The sequence below is a fragment of the Gymnogyps californianus genome, chromosome 8 (assembly GCF_018139145.2).
Source record: "Gymnogyps californianus isolate 813 chromosome 8, ASM1813914v2, whole genome shotgun sequence".
Taxonomy (NCBI): Eukaryota; Metazoa; Chordata; class Aves; order Accipitriformes; family Cathartidae; genus Gymnogyps; species Gymnogyps californianus.
Genome location: NC_059478.1, coordinates 30,182,596 through 30,204,597, shown reverse-complemented (window position 1 = coordinate 30,204,597; position 22,002 = coordinate 30,182,596). Strand labels below are relative to the sequence as shown.

At 43.7% G+C, this 22,002-nt stretch overlaps 1 protein-coding gene across 1 annotated transcript in view; it reads left to right on the top strand.

The window, feature by feature from the left end:
• LRP8 (LDL receptor related protein 8) overlaps positions 1-22,002 on the top strand; it is a 194,291-nt gene that overhangs the window by 194 nt on the left and 172,095 nt on the right. Inside the window, exon 2 of the mRNA XM_050900755.1 lies at positions 737-856. Coding sequence (XP_050756712.1) covers positions 737-856 — 120 coding nt within the window. The remainder of the gene's footprint in view (positions 1-736; positions 857-22,002) is intronic.

Genomic DNA, 22,002 nt, shown 5'->3' with positions numbered 1-22,002 from the left:
CACCCAGGGGTGTGTGGCCGCGGGCACCCACTCGCCGCGGTGCCCCGTGGGAGGGTTGGGACCTGCGGAGGGCCGGGCACGCTCGGCGGTTGCGACCTGTGGGGGCCGGGCATGCTCTTCAGCGGGCGAATGCAACCCGACCGCTGGTGACAGAAGCTGCCACCTTTAATCCCTTTCTGAGGAGATTTGTGCCTCATCAAAGCAGCGCTGCACCATGTCTGCAAAGCAGATTTGCTCCGTCCGTGTGTGTGTGTCCCCCCCGCCCTCAACTTTAGTTGGGTCAGTTCCCTTTTCCCGGGACGGCGCCGGTGCCTGTTACCCCCCGCGTCCCCAGCTATCTGTGCGTTTTGCCGCGGTAACGGACGCGCAGGAGGTCCCAGCATCGGTGTGCTTTATAATTTTTCTTTGTCTTTTGCATTTCGGATTTAACCATCTTCTATTCCCAGGCTCCTTTTCCCCCTGCCTTTAAAACAATGCGAGGAAGCACGGGAATGGTCCCTTTTATCCCTGCACAAAGCAGCTTCGGGATCACCGCCGTCCTCCCGCGGAGGCGCGTCTCCCCCAGCCCCGCACCGAGCCGCTCTGCCCTGGCGAGCCCAGCCCCCACCCTCGGCCGGCGGCTCCCGGCGCCCTGCCCGGCTCGTGCGCGGCCGGGGCCGGGCGGCCCCGGGATGCCCCCGCCGCCCCACCGTGGGAGCGCGCCCCGCTGACCCAGGCGCGGCCCCGTGTCTCGTAGGCGCCGTCAAGGAGTGCGAGGAGGACCAGTTCCAGTGCCGGAACGAGCGGTGCATCCCCGCCATCTGGAAATGCGACGAGGACGACGACTGCTCGGATAACAGCGACGAGGCGGATTGCCGTGAGTGTCCGTCCCCTGGCACGGTGGGGCGGGGAGCCGGGGGTGGGGGGCCCTCCCCGCGCCCAGCCTGGAAGGGCGCGCTTCCCAGCTGCGCTGCGCCTCTTTTTTTATGAATGAATGAATGAAGTCGCGCCGTCCCCGGCTCCGGCGCCGATTGGCTGCCGGGAGCAGCAGATCCGTGACGCGGCGGCTGGGTCCGGCGCGGGGGAGCGGCTCCTCGCCGCCGGCCGCGGCCGGGCTGACTCGGCCAGGGACACCCGGAGGGTGATGCGGCAGCGCGAGTCCGGCGGCAGCGCTCACCTGCCCGCTCACCTGCCCGCTCACCTGCCCGCTCACCTGCCCGCTCCCCTGCCCGCTCCCTGCCCGCTCCCTGCCCGCTCCCCTGCCCGCTCCCCTGCCCGCTCCCCTGCCCGCTCCCTGCCCGCTCCCTGCCCGCTCCCTGCCCGCTCCCTGCCCGCTCCCTGCCCGCTCCCTGCCCGCTCCCTGCCCGCCGTGAGGTTCCGCCCTCGCCTCCAGCAATGTTTCCGCTCACAGCGTCTAAAGGGAACGGCGCAGTTTGTGTCCTCAGGGGAGCTGGGAGAGGTGTTTAACCCCGGGAGAGGCCGGGGCCCAGGGCCAGTGACAGGTGCTCATGTGAAACGCCGCTTACTTTTAAGCGTCCTATGAGATGTGGGGTTGGTGTGAGTTTTGTGTTTAAATATGTGTTTGCAGTCATGGTGAGGAGAAGGGAGATGAACAAGTAGCATTGCGTGGCAGTGTTAGCCACATAACACTGACTGATTCTGTGGTAGTGTAAGGGAAGAGAGAGCAAGGAGATGTATACTTTCAATCCTGAGAAGATGGCAGTCTTGCCTTCTCCTGTGGTGTGGCCCTGGTGCATGTGAGTGGCACCCAGTAAACTTTGGGTAGTTTGTAGGGTTGTGCTGTTATTACACCTCTGTTATTTTGCTTGCAGCTTCTGACAACCTAGGAGAATTTGTCTCAACCATGGAGTGTAAGAAGCATCTGTAAAAGAAGTTACGGAGCCTAAGTCTTAAGAGAAGTATCTTTAATTTGGAGTTTGAAGTTGCAAGTATTGTAGCAAGTACCACGTCTCTTGAATTACCTCTGTAGGATAATAGATGTTGAATGTGCATCAGGTTATAATTCACTGAATGAACTCTTGAAAGTTCATAGACCCAGGGGATGTATCAAGAAAAGAAGAGTCACTGGTTATGTGTTTTTCAGTATGCGGCTATCCTGTTAACAGCTTCACCGATAAATCTGTGTCAGGTGATACTCAGAGTAAAGTCTAAGTAGATTAGTTTAAGGAGAGCAGAGATTCCCAAACTCTTGTTCATGGGAAACGTCTTGATGTTATAACGTGTAACATTTATTTCTGGTGCTTTTGTATTCAGAGGACTTGATAGGCTTTATATATGCCTAAGTTTATGATCTGGGGAGTTAGCAGCATTACTTAATTCAGATATAGAAATGGTTTATGCAGGAATTATGTTGGCACTAGTTAGAGGCAACTTAGATTTGGAGAGTTTCAAGTTACAAAAGACTCAGGGAAGCCACGGCTGACTGAGAACTAGCTTGGACTCGTGTGTAGTCATAACTGGGCAAGTTTTCTCAGAAGCATATGAGTTTCCAGAGAGAGACACTAATCTGTAGAAGCACTGGCAATCTCTGAGCGGGCTGATAATGGTATTCTTGAAGCTTTCTATTTAAAAGTCCCTCTGTGCGCTGTTGTACAAAGGTTTGGTGAGCTGCAGGAGGCCTATGGGCTGTGCTTTGGGAACTGCTGTTTCAGAGGTTGGGATCGTGGCTGGAGTAGCATCTTGAGGAACAGATTCTGCAGCCCGCACTCTACATTGAAGAGTAGGTTTGTGGCCTGAGCTCCTTGCCTAGCACGAGTGAGTGGGTCAGTATCTGGGCTGCTTTTTTATCTTTCCTTTTTCCTTGTGATCCGCTCTCTAAGCATTGTGTCAGAAAAGAGTGTAAAACGACATCCTGTTGAATATCAGCTCTGTGTGAATTGTACTGTGTTAGAATGGTTAGATGGATAATTTTATCTGATTTAGTTTTATTTCAGAGGGTTTTTACAGTTGTTGGGTTTGGGGGTGGTAAAAATACAATGGCTAGATTGTGGTAGAATGGTGACTTTTGAGATGTTAGGAAAAACAATTTTTGAATGTGGAGACATCAGGAAGAGTTCTTCGCTTTAATCTGAACTTGGTATTTATTATTGATTGGGGAGCATACTACAGAAATTACTCATAGACTGTTAATTTAGTTCACATATATATATAGAGAGAGAGACTTTGCAGTTGTTTCTCCAAGCAGTCTGAAAGACGTTTAAATTGCATTTTTCACACACATTTTTCTCACTTATATTGTTCTGAACACTGTTTTCTTTTAAAAATGCATACTGCTTTTCAGCATATGTAATGAGTTATACTCACTGGGTGAAAGAATATGTTCCATGTGTTTTTGCTTCTAGATATCACCTCTGTTGTAACTGCTGTGATAAACAGATACTTATTTGAAAACTATTTTATGAACATATGCGATAGAAGAAACTGCTCTGGAAAACTCAGCATGCTGGAGTGGTGATGGAGAGGGAAAAGAATATGCAGGTAGCCTGCTTGTAATGAGTACTGATATGGACCCTGATAACCCCTGTAATTACTTGCTGATACTTTTTTCCAGAGTTGATAATGTACTTGTAATAGCTCATTGCTGCTTGTATATATCCTCCCTTGTTGAAGAGACAGGATGGTCTTCATCTGTGTTAAGAATTGATTTATGAAACAAGCTTGTCCTTGTGATAGACCGTCTATATACACTGGAAGATTTTGTGACCAAGAGTATCTTAAATAGTTCTGGAAGGAGATAATTTTTCTGGCAGTACTCCATGTGCTTCCTACTAGAAGCCATCTTTGCATAAGACTGACATTGTTGGGGTTTTTTTGGGTTTTTTTGTTTGTTTCTTTTTTTTGCCCCGTCCTCTAGAGCTTTGCTGGTATAATGTTGGCTTTTTTAAAGGAGTTTTAGACTAAGGAGAACGTCTCAGGAATCGTCCTGTATCGTCTCCTTGGAATTTGCTTTCTGTTCAGTAATTCTTTTCTGCTGTGGTTGGTAGTTGAAGTTATCTGCCATAGGATTGATGTGTGAGTTAATATGGCAAACATTGGAACTGAAGCATGAAAAAGCATGATCTCAGCTCCTACACAAATCAGATTACTCAGTTCTGGTTCGTAAGGTGTGTGAAGTTTATCCTAGGTTGCTCAATAACCTTCTTATATATCATAGGGACAGATTCTTTCTTGGTATGTGGCAGTTGACTTTAGAGGTTTTACTTGTGGGAAATGAATTAAATGAAAGGAATCCAGTTTGGTTTTCTTCTTTAAGAAAAAAAGGAAAAAAAGCTGTTTAACACATTTTCTTAACTTTAACTGATGTTGCTGATGAAGGCAGAATCTACGAGCTCTCTGGCCACGTGGTTCACTTGTGATAGCAGGCAGTAGAGACTACATGCATGTTAGAGGAATGGGATTTGTTGCTCACACTATTTGGATTATCATGCATTGGTTGTTTTTGTAAGACACCCACTGCAATACAGACTAGACTGTGTATATCACTTTGGTTCAATTTAAATTATTTTTACGATTTTAGCATACTGCAAGAAACATCTTTAGAGTTGAAACTTCATGCCTCTGGTCTTCCTCATTTGAGTAAGTATCGATTCTGCATATGGTGCATATTTCATATGGCATATTTCAATGTTATCAAGTCCTTTTAGTAATGTTGATGATTTAAAACAGTCAAAGGGCCACCAGAAAAAATAGATGACTCTCGCAGTATGAAGACAAAGTGCTGAGGATTTAGGGAAGAGCAGGAAAATAGGGATTGCAGAAAGTGCCTTGCCTGTTGGGGAAAGGTAAAAAAAGAACCAAATAGGTGTAGGTAGCAAGTAAGTATGAATATAGTTACTGCCTTACACGAAGTAAAAGGAAACAAATCCTGGTAGCAAAAGAACTGTAGCAAAGGAGGCTACCAGGAGGAAAGGAGACAGTGCTCATTTGTCTGTAGGCACATGGCTTGTGAAGCATTAACAAGAGAGAAGGAGGAGATACAAATTTGTGTGCATGGTAGAAATATATAAAGCTGTATACAGATTGCTTAAATATGAAGATGCTTTTTTCCTGTCATGTTTTCAGAAAGTTACAGCATTTTATGGGAAAGAAAAGAAAATGTTCCTGTGTATTCACTAAAAGGAAACTAAACTCCCAAGAGAAAAATACTGAAAGTTATGGTGTTTGGACTGCTGGGGAAATCAAGTCTTAAGCTCTGGAATTAGAAATCTTGGGTGGCTATTACAGAGTTTAAATCTGTATAAGACTATTGACTCTGCTCTATGCAAAATTATTTGCTTGAGCTCAATCCAGTCTGCATAGGCCTGACAAGACAAAAACCCATTTGCAATTTACAGCTTGCACTGTCATGGTCTGCACTATATGGGATCCACACAATGAGGACAGGGCTCCAGGGCAGTTTTGAACATGATTTTTTAGATGCATTTTACTCCTTCCCTGTACAGGCAAGTGATGCTTTTTCCTCTCGGGAAACTCTGGAAAGTCAAGACTGAATTTTATAACCTATTTCAGAGAATGTTTGCAGATACACAGTCGTTGAGACTTTTCCTTAACGGTACAGCAGCAACATTATGAAACACCAAAGCTATTTTTATAGTGGGGAAAAACGTCCATTTTCTGAGGCACAATGTTTTGGCAAAGGATCACTCCTTGCTGAGATACCCAGAATGTTGGATACTGGTTGGATACTATGTTGCCCTCAGGATAGGTGGATGCTGCAGGGCCAGGTCAGCCTTGGGGCCGCAAGCTGTGTGCCCAGGGTGCCTGCTGCTGTGCGACACGTCCAGAATGGAAAATCCTAGAGAGCTGGTTTGATGGGGGAGTGGCTCTTCGAGACTTTTTGCCCAGTTTTGCAAGTTTCTTCTTGCTTGCCACTGCAGCTAGCAGAAAACAAGGAAGAACTTGCAAATTGCAGCCAGACACAATATATTTGACACAAAATAAGAGCTTGTGTTTGATAGGATTTTATTTTTCTGCTGCAAGCAGGGTTCACATTATCTTAACCCAGACCTGAGAGTGGGTAAAAGAGACTGGAAGACCTCTGCTTAAATGTTTCACTGCTGATTAATCCTTACATGTGGCAAAGAGTATAGTTGCAAAAAGCAAGCAGTAGCTTAACCAGTTTCCTAAAATGCAACACAAGCTGCAAGGCCACTTCAGCTTTGTAATACCTGCCTGCAGGGGGACACAGCCAAATGTGGAATTACTATTTCTCTTTTAAAGCTCCATTTTTCATCTTTGTATTGGCATCTTTTCTGTGGTGTTGCTTTCTGGTGAGTACTGTTCATAGGGATATTTTATACTGGACAGCATTGAGGCTGCCTCAGGTATGAGATGCAGTCTGAAGGGAGTTACTGTTTCAAAGACTGTTCCTATATGTCTAGAATTCAGGGTGAACACATGGCATCAGCAAACTTCCCCCTACCTCAGCCCTTGCCCTGCCTTGGGGCTGCAGTATGTGACTGTGTAGCTGAGAGGAGGAAGAAAGACTCCTGTTCTCCTGCTGGTTTTGTGCAGAGAGAATCTGCAGAGAGCAGATCCTGCTGCCTGTGCGAAAGCCCAGGAGGCAGACTGATATTCTCCTTGCTTTTCAGTTCAAATTTCACTAGAGCTGGAATTTGGGAATAAAAAAATACCAAAAGCCTATTTGAGAACTAAAATCTGGATCCTGTGAAGAGTTAAATATGGCCTGAGTGGCTTTGAAACACGGGAGTGTAACGGTGTGCCATGCTTGCAGGTTTTTGGGACGTGACAAAGTGAGACAGCAGGCAGTCACAATTGCCACATATATTCTATAACTTTTTTGTCCTCCGTTATCTGTTGCTCCAATTTTTCTTCATGTTCAGTGTCGAGACAGTGTTCTCTGTGCTGAGTGACAGCTGCATGTTACTCTGGAGATGCCTGTGTATCTTTGATATGTGCACATGACAATGTGGAGAGTTTTAGGTTTCCTTGACATATGCATGGTCATATGCTCTTGATTATGTCAGTGATAGCTTAACTGAGTTGCGTGGCCAGCTTGCATGCTCATCCCAAAACTGGAAGCACTGGGAAGAGTGATGCAGAGAGGCAGGGCTCGTTTGCTTGCCTGTGTGCCTGTTGCCTGCCTGTCCTCGTCTGTACTGTGTTCATGTGCAAGCTAGGCTCAAAATCAGTTTACTGATCTCTTGTGTTCCACAGTGAATGTTGTTACTCGCTTATCTTCCTTTTTTCATTGTATGCTCATTGTCTGTTCTGAGAAAACCCAAACCCCAAAAATATGCAAGCTAATTATCTTCCCTGTGCTGTATCCTTTATGTAGAAAATAAAGCATTAAGTACATGTGGGAAACATGCCCTTCTCCATTTCCCCATTTCCTGGCACAGTCGCTTGAGGAGTTTTATTATCTCTAGATACAAACTGCTTTCCAGGAGGTAGTGTTTTTCTGTCACTCCTGCTCATGGTCTGGGAAAGAAAGAGAGAGAGAACTGGAATAGGACCGCTGAAAAGACAGAAGAGGGAACTCGGGTGCATGGGATAGCCACTGGGGGCATTATGGCTACAGAGGGAAGAGAACTTGATTTTATGGAGTGCTGCTGCACTATAGCAAGAAAGCACATGGGTTGCTCCAGGTACAGTTACAGGAACAAGCTGTGATCTGAAAAGCTTTCCTCAGGTCAAGGAGAATGGGAAGATTGAAAATAATGATTAAGTAAGAAGGAAGTTATGAAAGTGCAGTCAAAACTGACAGTGACTTGGTTTGTTTATCAGAGAGCTCAGAGCTCTCATTTCAGAGGATATAAACATATTCTACATTTTGAGCCAAGGCAGGCAAGCTTCATCCAGAGCATTTTAATGTATAAAAAGATAAACCAAAAGTCAGTGTAGACCAGTTCTCTTTTGTCTGCGGTGTTATAGACAGGTTTGCACAGGTTTGAGATGTGATTTCTTATTAGTTGATGTTAGAGTGGAAGATACATAGGATAATTTAATCTTAATCAGAAAATGTTTAGAGATTAATTCAAATGAACAAATTACAATTACGAGACCGGAGGAACGAAGTGTAATGTTTTGGTGAATGCATTTGTCTGACACACCTAGACAAAGAGATTGCCAGTGTTAGAAATAATGAGTTTTCTTGACTCAATTGTCCACCTAAAGGACCAATAAACACTCTGTAACGCCTGAAAATGTTTGACAATTATCGATTCTTGTAGCTGTTTCTAATAGAGCAGACACCCAGCTTTTGTTTCTGCTAGCTTTTTTAATGGCACCAGCTTTTTAATTCGCTGGCAAATTTACCATGTCTTTGGTGTGCCTCAGAGACTGTGATGTTGTATTAGAGATGCGTTTGTGGTAGACTTGATTTGGTGTGAAGTTCTCCTGGTCCTTGGACTGTTGCTTCTCTGATGGCCTTTTCCTCTCTACAACTTTCGCATTTACCTGCAGCTTCTCCCTGGTAATTTCAAAGATGTTCCCAAAGCACGTTACTGCTCAGCTCTGCTTTTCTGTGTCATTACATGCAAAATGCCATAAGATGTCAATTTTTCTTTCTTTGCTTTGCCCAGGAAAACAAATCAGTAAGCTGAGTTTGAGTGATGGGGATGAAGATCTGTGTTGCTGCTTGTTTTCTTATGCAGTGGCATGTTCTTGGTAGAAAAGCAGACTGGCTGCTCCAGTGTGCTCTGCCTCCAGTGCAGACAGCTGGTTCTAGCTAAAGGGAAGCCTACGCTATTTTATAGTGTGTGTGCGGTAAATGTTGAAAATGCCGAGTGTAGGTTTTCTAATTCTCTGTTTCCTGTTAAAATTATTAATATTTAGATAGCCACAAGGGAAGGGAAGGGGGTAAAAGGCCCTGTGATAAAATTAATGCAGATTTTCCGCTCTGTGAAAAATTCTGGCTGAAATACAAGAGATAACAAACTGATTAGACTTTAAGTTACAATAATGCTGTAAGCTAGATGAAAAATAAAACTAAACCTATCCAAACTGAAATATTTTCAAAAGCCAGATTTTAACCTAAGAGAAGCCAGAAGATTTTTAAAGCGGGGATGTGAGCTCCATCTCTGATAGTCTCTCAGGCTGAGATATACTCTGTGTCTTGCCCTGGTAATGATGCCCTGGTAGACTGTGATTCTGTTCCTGGCAAGGACCGTGACTGTTTCCCCAGAGCTGAGGCTGATCTGGCAGCCCTATGCCTTGCTCCTCATGAAGAGGTGAATAAATGGTGTTACAGCTCTTCTGCAGGTGGGACCTGGCCCTGACTGACTCGTGGTTGTACAAGTAGTCAGCAGCAGAGGCAAGAACAGAAATGAGGTCTCCGACCTACCAGTCCAGTGCTCAATACGTGCAACCATATTGCTTACTGCAGAGGTATCTGTTGGACTAGTGGAAGTGTTTCAATTTTTCCTCCCTGTTCCCTGGCTTTTTTCAGTCTAAGCTAAGGCCTGGCAGTCATTTTAACCTTACAGCTAATGCCAAGAGCAAGTGTTAGAAACTAGGAGAGAATAGGATTTATAGTTGGCTTAGAGTAAGGCTAGTAGCCTTTGGGCTGCAGCCATGTAAAGTGAGCTTTATTGCCAAATTTTTTTCTTAGATGTTCTGTTTCTGATACGTCAATATTATTTTTGCATTATTAATATTTATTAAATGCTTGAGAGCATGTGTGGCACTGTACCAGGACCAGAGCAGTCAGGGACTCAGTTTCCATGGCAGCAGGAGCACAGTCCTGTACTTGCAGAACCAGAAGGGCTCTTTTTGGCAACTGCTCTCTGTGCTGTGATTACTTTTTCTTTCTAAAGCTAGATATGTAATTTAAAATCTAATTCATTAGTGCTGCAGAATCTTGTCCATCCTGGGTGAGAATTTTGCCTGCTGTAAGTTTCTTTATCTTTTCTGGAGTTCTAGCTTGGTTTCTGTAGCTTCTGTGGGTGTGACTTCTTTTACTTGCAAAACACTGAAAGAGGGAGGAAAGAGTGTGTTTAAAATCCATTGAAATAGATGGAAATTTCCTCTTGATTTTGGTTAAATTTGAAATGTTATGTTGTAGCCTTCTCTCCCTTTCCAGCTAGCCTATAGCATAGTTTTATCATAAAAAAAAATAATTGTTGAAGAAACTAGCGTGTACAACTGACAGTAAACTCTTAACGTACATTTTTCCTCATTTAGATAACTGCTCTGATTCCAGGTTTTAACTTTGTTTTGTATTTTAACTGGCCTTGTTTTGTACTTTTTTCATGCTTCCTTCCTAGAGATGTAATGTGTAGTATGATGTACGTTGAGGTGACATTTTGCTTCATTTCAAAGGGTGAATTAAAATTTTCCTTTCATCCCAAGTCTTTGTTCAGCTGTGAATTACCCGGTAGAGGTTTTCTGTCCATCTTTGCTTTCCATGTATAAAGTTAATGCGATTAATTTCTTTGGTGGCTATTCAGGCTGCTTCTGTTTTTGTTGATCTAGATGAGTAAGGTTGTAGGTATCTTTCCAGATGAGTTGCATGGGTCTCCTATGATACCAGCTGCTTGGCTTGCTGATTTAGCAGTGATTGTATATCAGTAAATCTTGCTGGATTTGCTGGACCTATTCTGTCCAGATATGATGCTACTCTGTGTTATCCAAGGAGTAGTAAGAGCATAAAAATCAGCAATAGCACGAGTAGTGAATATACTTGCACTGAGAATCAGAATTTCAGATGTAAACTTACAACTGTTCCTGTAGACTTCTCATCCTGAATCACAATTGCATCTATGCAGCTACTTATAAACAGAGAGAAATGCCCCAGTTTCTTTGATAACAAATGTCAGTGTTGACTGATATAGGCCAAGAAATACACCTCCTGTCTCTGTAACTGAGTGGTTCTATTCTTGTTAGTGTAGTTGTGTTACGCTGATTACACATTTGTTATCCAGTGGCTGGTTAGCAGTTTAGCTTTCTATAAATCTTCACCGTACAAGTGGACTAAATATTATCTTACGGATGTGAAAACTGCTTAGAGAAGTTATCCTTTGCCCAAGGCTGTAGAGTGATTCAGCAACTCATTGTGAACATTAGTGACTCATGAAGAATGTTCCCAATTTCTTGTTTTCTGGTCCATTATCGCATTGTTTTACACAGATAATCGTGTTCTTGGATTAAATGACTGCTCAAGGGCTTAGCCTTTGCCTGTGTCATATACAGTTTGTAAAATATTCAGAAAAATTCCAGTGTTGAGATAACTCACTGTTCCAAAATTTTAGTATTGGGTCAAGTGCAAGAAATACTTCAGATAGATCACTTCTTGTATTTAGTATCAAGGACACACAAAATACAGGCATTTGAGGGCGAACACGATATTTGTTTTACTTTTCAAAATGGACTTCTTTATTTTTGTACATTCTAACATATCCTAAAGAATAATAGAGCGCAGCCTGTATATAGGCAATCATCACTGCAGCCACATCTTCAGCTGGCCAAAAGTCCCGGTTTTGAGACTGCACACGACAGATTTTTTTCATTGCTAAAGAGGCTCTTTCCATTTCATGTGGGGACACTGTCTCTCCAGACCTCCTTTACCTCCATGCCCACACCTTGCTGTTATCTGAGCACTAACTATTGAAGTAATTTATCAGTAGTGCACTGGCAAGAACCAAGATGACTAGGGAAGTTTAATTTGCTATTATATATTTTATTGCTGCCTCTCTTCTCCTTCTTCCTTTCTTGTGTAAAACAATAAAGATACAATTTAGATTGCACAACTCTTAAGTTTGCGCAACAATATTCATTTCTGCTAGATTGATAAGTAGAGCTGCATCCTTACCTTGGTGGCAGTAACAGGTAGCATTTAAATTAGCTGGGTACTACTGGGTGATCCCATTGGGCTTGTTACACAATTTAGAAGGGGTAACCTATATGGGCACAATTCTTTGGTGGATGATAAATAATGAACTTCAAAGGGAAGCTCTGGAACAATCTCTGCCAGGATCACCTGGTATATTTCAATTGGTATATTGAAATTGCACGCTTTACTTCAAGGAATTGCTCTTTGCTGGGTGATTTCCATTCCCTGTTACACAAGAGCTCTTTAACACAGAATTTTGTCCTATTTTTTATAAAATAATGTGTTATGTATGTTTGCCCAAGGTGCCAGTGCATGTTGATCCCTGAAGTTAAATAAGGATTAAGGAGCTACGTTGACAGGTGCTGAAAAGAATCGCATCCGTCCAGTTCATGACTGGAGGGACTCTGATTGTGGCATGGCACTTCAAAGAGTGTGAGTGCGGAGCAGGGGAGAAATACTGGGGCCTGCAGTATAAATCCAGGCACCCTCTTCTAGAGGGAAATGATAAATAACGTAGTTAATTTTTCTTCGTGGTTGTGGATGAGCATGTGCCTGAGCAATGTGGAGCCTTTCCCAGGCTTGCACGCAGCATCTCATTGCCTTGCTAGAATCCTTTTCCTTCAAGTCCTTCTGCATGAGTTTAGCCATTAATTCTCATGGCCCCGTTTCGCAGAGTGCCTGTCCTCAACAGCAATGCACAAAGCCTTTGTTAACACCTTCTCTCGCTCAGGCAATGAAGGAGACTCTGCAAAGCTTGGCTGAGAGCAGCAGGCATTTCTTCACATTTGATTATGCACGCTATCATGTGAATGCTGCCAGCCTTATTTTGTGCAAATACTTGTAGAAAGGATTAATAGCTCCTGCACAAATGCTGTACTTCAGCTGGCTAGAAGCTGCTAAGTTCACCCTGCCCAGATCTATTTAGTTCATTTACAGTATTTTTAAACTTTGAGACTGAAATCCAGGTTGAGGCTGCTAGGATGACAGTGCTGGAGAGACCGGAGCTGATGTGGAGCTTCATACCTGCCTACTGTTGACTCCAATTCATTTCAGGGCAGTTGTGCACCAAATTGTTGGGCATACTGTGAAGTGTATTGGCAAACGATAACCCAGAACATGTGTGTTCACTGAACAAGAGCCATCACCTGTCACTGAGCAGCTCTGATCCTCCAGCTTTCAAGGTCAGGACGGAGATATTCAGCGCCGTGGGAAACATTGCATTCCTGCAGTAAGAGTCAGATTTGTGCTGGGGTTTACAGGGTCCTTGGCTTACAGGGCTGTGGCCCTGGCAGCTTCATTTCTGCCTGCTCAACACACACTGTAGGAGTGTTTCAAGAAAACTTTAAACCAAAATATCGGTTTAGGAGACTGTTTCTTTCCTTCCTTCTCTGTGCAAGCTGGATAGCTGTCAGTGTGTTGTCCATAATATTAAGGGTTGAGCAGGGATCTTTGCTACTAACAGGTTCCTTTTCTGTACCTTGTTGTGCAGGCTTCATTATCATATCACCTGGTTAATTTTAGAGTGTAAAAAAGATGCTCCTCTGGCAGTGAAAACCACAGAGGGGGAGAAAGGCAGCCAAGTCCCGGACCTAATTTGCCCCCTTCCCACAAGAATTTTTTTTTTTTCTTTCTGTGGAGAAGTGTGAGTTTGAATGTGGCATTAGAAACATATTCATTGACTGGTTTAGGGCAGAATCTTGCTGTATCGTTTTGAATAGGGTTTTCTCCCTGCTACTTGTTTTTGCTGAAGTCTTGTGGGATTAGGTTTCTTGAGGGAAAGAACAAGCCTGATGAGACCTAGAACAACAAACTGAAATTCCCTAAAGCTTTTTTTAAAAATTATGGCCATTTTTTGTGACTGTGGCACACCTGAAAGCTGGTGTTATTTCTCCCTGAGCTGGTTGGCGTGAATTTCCTGTAGATGAAGCTTTTTGGTGCATCAGCTTGACCTTTAACATAGAAAAAGGGCATGTGTAAATGTCATTTTTCTACAGTAATCAGTTGGGATTATCTGTTACTGTGTTGGGTTTCTTTCTCTGCTTTTATAGTAGCAGAGATTTTTACCGCAGTTTGACATATAAGAATGATGCAGGTTTCACTGTTCTTGTCAATAGATGGGAAGGAGAAGATTCATACCTGTTGGTGCTCTGTGCGTGAGACAATTATGTTTCTCATTGGATATGAATTGAAAGATTGAGGATTTCATTTCATTCTGAAGTGTTAGAAATCAAAATATTAAATGATTAGTATCTTGGGATTTGGGGAAGATATTTGCTGTGCATTCTGCTCCAATTAATTATTACGTTTGGTGGGGTTTCCGTATTACTTCATTACTTTATTATTACTAATCAGCACCATTCCCTGATGTTGAAATTTGAAGAAAGAAAACATCTTGTCTGCGTGATGGCTCAGCCTGATCTTGCTGCAGAAGTCTTTGAGGAGAGGCTGATCTGTTATTTCAGATTGCTGACTAACAACTTGGCCCTGTAGCTTCATAGCACAGGCCTGACCTTCTCCCTGCTGGCGTAGCTCTGTTGAGATTGATGTCTCTTAGCTGGAAAAAACTGCTGCTGTGGGCCCATAAAGGCTGAAAGGAGACGGCTTTGTGTGGTCCGTGAGATTCTGCTGAGAGAAATGCTCTGGTCGGCCTTGCTGCGCCTGCAGGTCTGTACCCACATAGCCGTGCTGGCAGGGGCTCCTCCAGTGTACACAGGGCCACCATCTCCCATCCAGGCAGAGTTTCACCTTGGGTACGTTTTATCTCCTGAGGTGAGCCTTGTGAAATAACTGCGAGGGGAGCAATGTTGCCAGGGGAATATGCTGAATAAAACATCACATTTTTAAGTGATGTTTCAAGGGTTCTTTTGTCCTCCACACTTGTAAACAGTCACAGCTGACAATGAGGAACCTTTCCAAACTCAAAAATCAATTGTTTCAGTCCTATTTCATTCACAAAAATGTTTTCTGCAGCAGTTTTCACTAGGGTATTACCATGTTTTCTTTTAGCCTCCAAAAGTGCATGGAGCATCATTGTGGACCTACAAAAAATCAAGGTCCAATCCTGGTCCGTGATGTGTGCTTTGTAATGGTACAGATTGAATCGGTTTCTGCAGTACTGCAAGCAGGAATAATGGTGTGCAGGAAGAAGAGTAGGCTTGCTGGGGAGATACCATGTTTGATGACTACTCCTTGATCACTGTCAAGTTGTCAGTTCCCACCTAGTTATGTGCAGAGTAGACTCGACGAGGGGGCAGCAATTTCTGGGCTTGGACCACTGTTGTTCCAAGTGAGGATTAACTCCTCCATAATTCTGTCTTGGAAAAGAAAGTACAGTTTCATTCCATTCCTGATCTCATGCATCCCCCAGCTACATCGTTGTGTGAGGACTTGCCATAGGCAAGCCATGAAAATAGAAACGATCCATATTTTATTGACTATTCATTCAGTCGCTATCCAGTACTTCTTTTGCCTGTGTTCTCCAGTGTCCTGCTGAAAGGAAGATCAATCACAGGCATGTTTTAGTTTGTGATATCCATAGTTGAAGAATGATTTTGTTTTCAATTTAGAGACTGTAAAATTGCACCCTCACCTGCTGGTAGGCTGGTTAGTCAGCATTTACAGCTCCGCTCTTTTGTGGAAGGGGCTAAGCTCACTCCAACAGATGGTGTGTTATTGCTACAGCTAAAGCAGGTTCTTCGTGTGCCAAACATCAGGTCTCTTGGCTTTTTGGAGCAGAACAACCCGGAGTTCTCAGTGTGGTATAGGTGTAGTGCGTAGGTCTGAACTTTACCACGGGAAGGTGTATTGGGTTTGTGTGGCAAGGTTTTGGTAGCGGAGGGGCTACAGGGGTGGCTTCTGTGAGAAGCTGCTAGAGACTTCCCCTGTGTCCAACAGAGCAGATGCCAGCCGGCTCCAAGACAGACCCACCGCTGGCCAAGGCCGAGCCCATCAGCGGCGGTGGTAGTGCCTCTGCAATAACGTATTGAAGAAGAGGAAGAAGTTACTACACAGCAGCAATTGCAGCTGGAGAGAGGAGCGAGAATATGTGAGAGAAACAACTCTGCAGACACCAAGGTCAGGGAAGAAGGAGGGGGAGGAGGTGCTCCAGGCACCGGAGCAGAGATTCCCCTGCAGCCCATGGGGAAGACCCTGGTGAGGCAGGCTGTCCCCCTGCAGCCCATGGAAATTAATGGTGGAGCAGATATCCCCCTGCAGCCCATGGAGGACCCCACGCCGGAGCAGGTGGATGCCCAAAGGAGGCTGTGGCCCTGTGGGAAGCCCGCACTGGAGCAGGCTCCTGGCAGAACCTGTGGCCCCATGGAGAGAGGAGCCCACACTGGAGCAGGTTTGCTGGCAGGACTTGTGACCCTGCGGGGGACCCACACAGGAGCAGTCTGTTGCTGAAGGACTGCACCCCGTGGAAGGGACCCACGCTGGAGCAGTTCGTGAAGAACCGCAGCCCGTGGGAAGGACTCACGTTGGAGAAGTTTGTGGAGGACTGTCTCCCGTGGGTGGGACCCCACACTGGAGCAGGGAAAGAGTGTGAGGAGTCCTCTCCCTGAGGAGGAAGGAGCGGCAGAAATAATGTGTGATGAACTGACCGCAACCTCCATTCCCCATACTCCCGAATTCTCTACCTCTTCCTCCCGCAGCGGCGCAGGGGGGAAGTTAAGCCCGGGAAGAAGGGAGGGGTGGGAGGAAAGTGTTTTTAAGATTTGGTTTTATTTCTCATTATCCTACTCTGATTTGACTGGTAATAAATTAAATTTTTTTTTCCCCCAAGTCGAGTCTGTTTTGCCCGTGACGGTAATTGCTGCGTGATGTCCCTGTCCTTACCTCGACTCACGAGCCTTTCATTCTGTTTTCCCTCCCCTGTCCAGCTGAGGAGGGGGAGTGATAGAGCGGCTTTGGTGGGCACCTGGCATCCAGCCAGGCTCAACCCACCACAGAAGGCTAACAGAGCAGGAAATCACAAGGGTTGACATAATATTTAAATTGTATTGAGAGCACACTTATGGCAGTAAAATCTTCACAGTCGCTTTGACTTGCCAGTGCCTCTGGTGTTCACTCTGCCCTAGACAATGAACACAGCAGCAGCTAAGGTTTGTCCAGGCTTGGCCCACAGTTTGCAGCCTTTATCTGTCACAGCAGGGATGGACCCGAGGGAGATGAGCAGCGTTTCTCAGTCCCACAAAATGGTGTACAGGCTATGCTCCTACCACTGCTTGGGTTGAGTATCCCCAGTCGAAGCTCCTTGTCCTTCCTGACAGTCTTGTATCCTGGCCTGAATGGCTTGGAAAGCCTCAATATTATTGCTTTAATCCACTTGCTTATGAAAAAACCTTTATGTTCATGTTCTGGTTTAGATATTGTGCAATATATTCAACTGACAAAAAAACTAAAAAAACCCCAAACCCTGAATCATTTGAAGAGGCTGTTTCTCCTGCTAAGCTGCAGGCTATTAGATTGCACAGCAGAACTCTTGGCGAGTTCAAAGTGAGTTTATTGTTGCTGTGTATTTAGTAAGTCATTGTAAACCTCTCTAATGCTGTTACGTCAGTAATGTAACTTACATCCTGCTTTTTCAGTACCCATTCCTCAGCTAATATTAATAGCATTTTCCTGTAATATATAGATAATAAAACACTTCCAGAGTATTAGATTTTTAGCTTGACTGCAAAAAATGGCCAGGTAGAATTGCCAAATGTGAGTAGGCACTCTACATCTCTGTCCCTGATGTGCACTTGTTTATAAGTGTATGAACTTGATGGAGATTTGTTTTGATGAGCTTTTGCCAGGTTGGACTTTCGTTCAAATAACATTATGTCTGAATGAGTGAGTCAAACTGCCTTTGCGTTTTCCAGCATGCTGTCTCTCCTTCAGATGAAGAGCAGGTAACTGTGGTTCAGTCCTGCTGAATCTATTGTATTATGAAGTTTTTCTAGGAAGGTGGCTAGAGAGTAGAATTGTACTGCTCTTTCAAGGATCCTTGTATCAGAGGATGTTGCTCACGAAGGCTTCATGCAGCCCCTCTGGGGACAACATTCAGGAGCCATGTCCTGGGGGAACATGCAAGTGAGAGCTAGGCCTGCTGAAGGGTGACAAAGCAACCTCTAGCTGTGGGATTTGGGTGCTTTGGACAGTTATGTCTGCAGTTCTCCACTGGAAAGGCACCTCCCTGTGCAGAGAGCTTGTAGTGTAAGCTTGTCTGATTCGGCTCAGACACTGGAAGACAAGGAAGCCTGAAGAGAAATAAAATGTCACCAGGGCTGAGAATGAGACCCATGGGCAAGGTCTGGTGAGCCAGCCGGAAATTCAGCCATGCTTGAACTTTGTTGTTTTTTAATAAATGGAGTTTCTGATGCCTGTTGAGAAAATATGTTCAATGTGGAGAACCCATAAAGGGCAAAAAAAGGATGTGATGGGAAGGGCAGGCTGAAAGCTTGACAAAACATGTCCGTGTTTCAACAGGCTCTGTGGCAGGCTCTCCCCTCGTCACCCAAAGAAACTGTGTAAACTTAACCTCAAATGTCATCAAAGGAAGGCCTCATCTGGAAATGAAGAGCTGTTTGTGCTCAGGCCTGTTCGTTTCTTAGCCTCAGATTGCTGACAATAATTGTCATGGTGTGTTCTGCGTCATGTAGACCTCACCAGTTCTTTGGGAGTGGATAACTCCCTTCCAGCATCAGATAACGCTTGTTTGATCCCAGCTGTCATGCTGTGAAGATGAGTGGCTTTCCCCATCTCATGACCGAGTGTGATGGAGTGACAGTACAGTTACTGAAACTTGCCAAGCAGCAGATACACAACAGGAAAGCAGGAGACCTTTGCACTGATTTATTGTTGCTATTTCCTGTGGAACTGGCTTTGCGTACAGAAAACTATCGCTGTCAATGCAGAGAACTGGAAGGGTGCGACTGCATGTCAGTAAGGTGTTTTTCTGCTGCAATAAGTAGCAATAGGAAAATAAAACCACCTACCTTACCCGTTTGACTATTAGTGGGGCAGATAGGCCCCAAAAGTAATACTTAGGTTATTCAGTAAATGCCCTGTTTTTTAAAATGAAAACAAGGAGTCTCATTATAGCCATCAAGAGATGCAGGGTACTTAGCTCTGTTGAAATGTGGGCTATTTATTCAGGCAAGGGCAGAGACTTGGTATAAAATACCTTTTTATTTTATACTGGTGCCTTTCTAAGTTTGCATTGACAAGCCCCTTCAGCTCTCATTTTCCCAGTTTACCTACTTGTGAGATGGGGAAATGGTTTGTCTTTATTTCTGTAAAATAGTGCAGTCGGTATATGGTCAAAAGAGTGTGTGTGCTTGCAAACAAAATCAGCAAATTGGCATGTGGTCAAGAGAAGCAGCTTTCAAGTTTAGAGGGACGGCCTTCTGAATCCAGTAAGAATATTGAATGCCACCCAGATGGCATCCTGGAGGGAAGTTTTGTGGCATCAATTAGCTTGTAGGTGACCATGCTTCTAGCCAACTGTGAGTTATTTGGCAGCTTGCCACTTGACTGTTAGTGAAAATTCAAGAGCAATGAGATGAAATAGAGTTCCTGAGAGACAAAGAGAAAGATGTCTTCACTTCAGAAAAGATATTTGTGGATACTGTTTCTTAAATGATTTAAGCTGTCTGCTCTTGTACAGCCACATTTATATACATTTCTTTACCACATTTGTATAAATAAACCCATTTAAAACTTCTCTCAAATTTCACATGTAATTTGTTCTCAGGAAGGAATCTGCAAATAAAAGGGCCACCAATAGCTGAACCAGTGCCCTTGTAGCTATTAGAAGGTGAGCTTAATTTAACATTTCCCTCTGGAAGTGATGTTCTTATCTAGATTTTAGGGCTTGGGTATTTCTACTGCAGGTTACGGCTAAATGAAGTTGTTACACTCTGGACTCAAAAGGAGCTGCCAAATCCCTGAAAAATTGGCTTCATTGTAGTAGATTGTAGTACCACAGTTTCATATCATCCCACTGAGAACTGAGTCTAAAGAGCAGTAAGAGTAAACACCCATTACAGGACAGCTGTGGGAATGTGACTGATCTGATATTAGAATGAACTGGGATCAGTTTTTGTTGACTTAGAGAATGTGCATCAGCTTACAGAAATATTTCTGCATGGCTTTCCTTTTTTTTTTTTTTTAAAGTCTATTTTAAAGGGACTTAAAATCATCTCCATGTCTCAGGTGCTAACATTTCAGATGGCTTTTGCATCTGTGCAATGAGGGATAATTAGGTTTGTAGAGCAGATGTTCTGGAAGCCTGCACTGCAGTATGCCTTGCTGTTTCTGGCTACAAAGATTTACTCCTGGGTGCACTTGTTTTCTTTTTATGTGGGAGAACGGCAAATTCCCAGACAGTCTTCTGTATCCAGTAAGGACTTCAAGATCTCATACCAGATTTAATCAGTAAATGCTTCACTAAGAGCTTTAGAAAGGAACAGTTTTGCTCCCAAGAATTTATTTCAGCTGCTTAGTACTGAGTTTTTACTCTGCACTGAAATGTGTTGTGACTTTTTCAAAATGAGCAGAAGTGTTTGCAAAGAAGTAATGATGGTGAGATTTTTCACTGTGTTCTCCTGAGGCATAACAATTTAAAAAAAAAAAAAAGCCCCCAGGGAAAGTAGAATTATGCCATTATCCCAGAATTGCATTCTGTTGTGTACTACCTTGTGCTGTACTGCCTGTTGGAGAAAGAAATAGGATTTTGTAAATAGCCAGATAGGAACAAGGATATGGATTGTGAATATGGATGTATGCTAAGAGTGACCTAGGACTAGCTTTATAAAATACAAAATGTTCTTCATGGCACTTTTTAGTCTGGAGATGTGGTTTCGCTCAGTTTTATCACATCACACAAGGTTGTGTGCTTCTCCCAGTGTAGCTGTTATGAAAAAGGCAGTGTTTTGCTTTTGAAAAGCATTAAATGCAAAAAGCTATTAAATGGAGGTAGCCTTTTTTATCAAAAAGTTACATCTGACTTTTTACTGAACAGATAATATTATGCAGGTGTGCTTTCCCTCATCATTTTGTCAGGTATGCCTGTTTTCCATAGACAAGGGCTTAGGCAGCTGATCTTCTGCCTTTCAAAGGCCACCAATTTGCTTCCATTGCAGAGGGGACAGGTCTCTTTCAAAAATGTCTTTGCTGGATCATTCCTTCTGGCATTAGTCCAATACAGTACACATGTTTGTTTTTACAACTTCAAAAAGATGTGGTATGAGAAACAACAATAACTTCAGGGAACGACCTGGAGACACAGCACTAAAAAAATAAGTTTCCAAAGCTTCACAGGAGTGCATGTATGGGGAAAAAATACTACACATTCAAAGCGATACAGTGGGAGATTTATTTGGGGGTATGCTTTCAACTGAGAATCAGAAGTGGACACCAGTTTCTTGTTTCTATCTTACTGCTACTGAGTTGGGGTCAGTTACGTTGCAATTCTGAGAAAACTCATCTCCCGTTTGAAATCAATGGAAATTGAAGGGATCTCCTTGATCTAGTTCTTGCGTTTCATAGTGACTACTGAAGAAAGAAACATGGGCATGCACTCTCAGGCATTTTACAAGTAAAGCCAAAGCTTAACGTTATTTTTAGATCTGATTTTTTAAAATGCCTGCTGAAGGAGCTTTCTCTCTCTGCTTTGCATAAGAATGAACCTGGCAATCAGATCCTTATGTAAATAAAACTTGCAGCTCACTCAATCAATATTTTGTTCTTTTCTTGGCACGTATAGAATAAAATCACAGAAGAGCTAGTTAATTTTCACAATTAATGCTGATCTTGCAACAGCAGTCACAATTTTAAGAGTCACCTGAAATCTAAGTCTCTGCAAAATCCTGGTCAGAGAATTTTTTTCTTTCTCCAAAGGTTGCATTGTCATGGCACTCTTCTGTTCTGAGGATTTTAATTTTCATACCACTTTTGGCAGAATCACATTTGAGCGCTGCATGTTTCTCCTCTTTAAATACCACAATAATTAGGAAGACATCCTGACAACTGAGTCATCTGAGTGACTTTCCTCATCCTTAATACAGGATGAATCCTCCTTGTGCCTGATGCACAGGAAGGTTCAATTCCTTCCTCTCAATTACTTCCAGTACTTTATGCAGTGATCTGTCAGCTGCTGTGAGAGAGAGAGGAAGCAATAAATATGGCAGAGGGTTGCTATGCATATACAATTTCTGTTCCTGGCA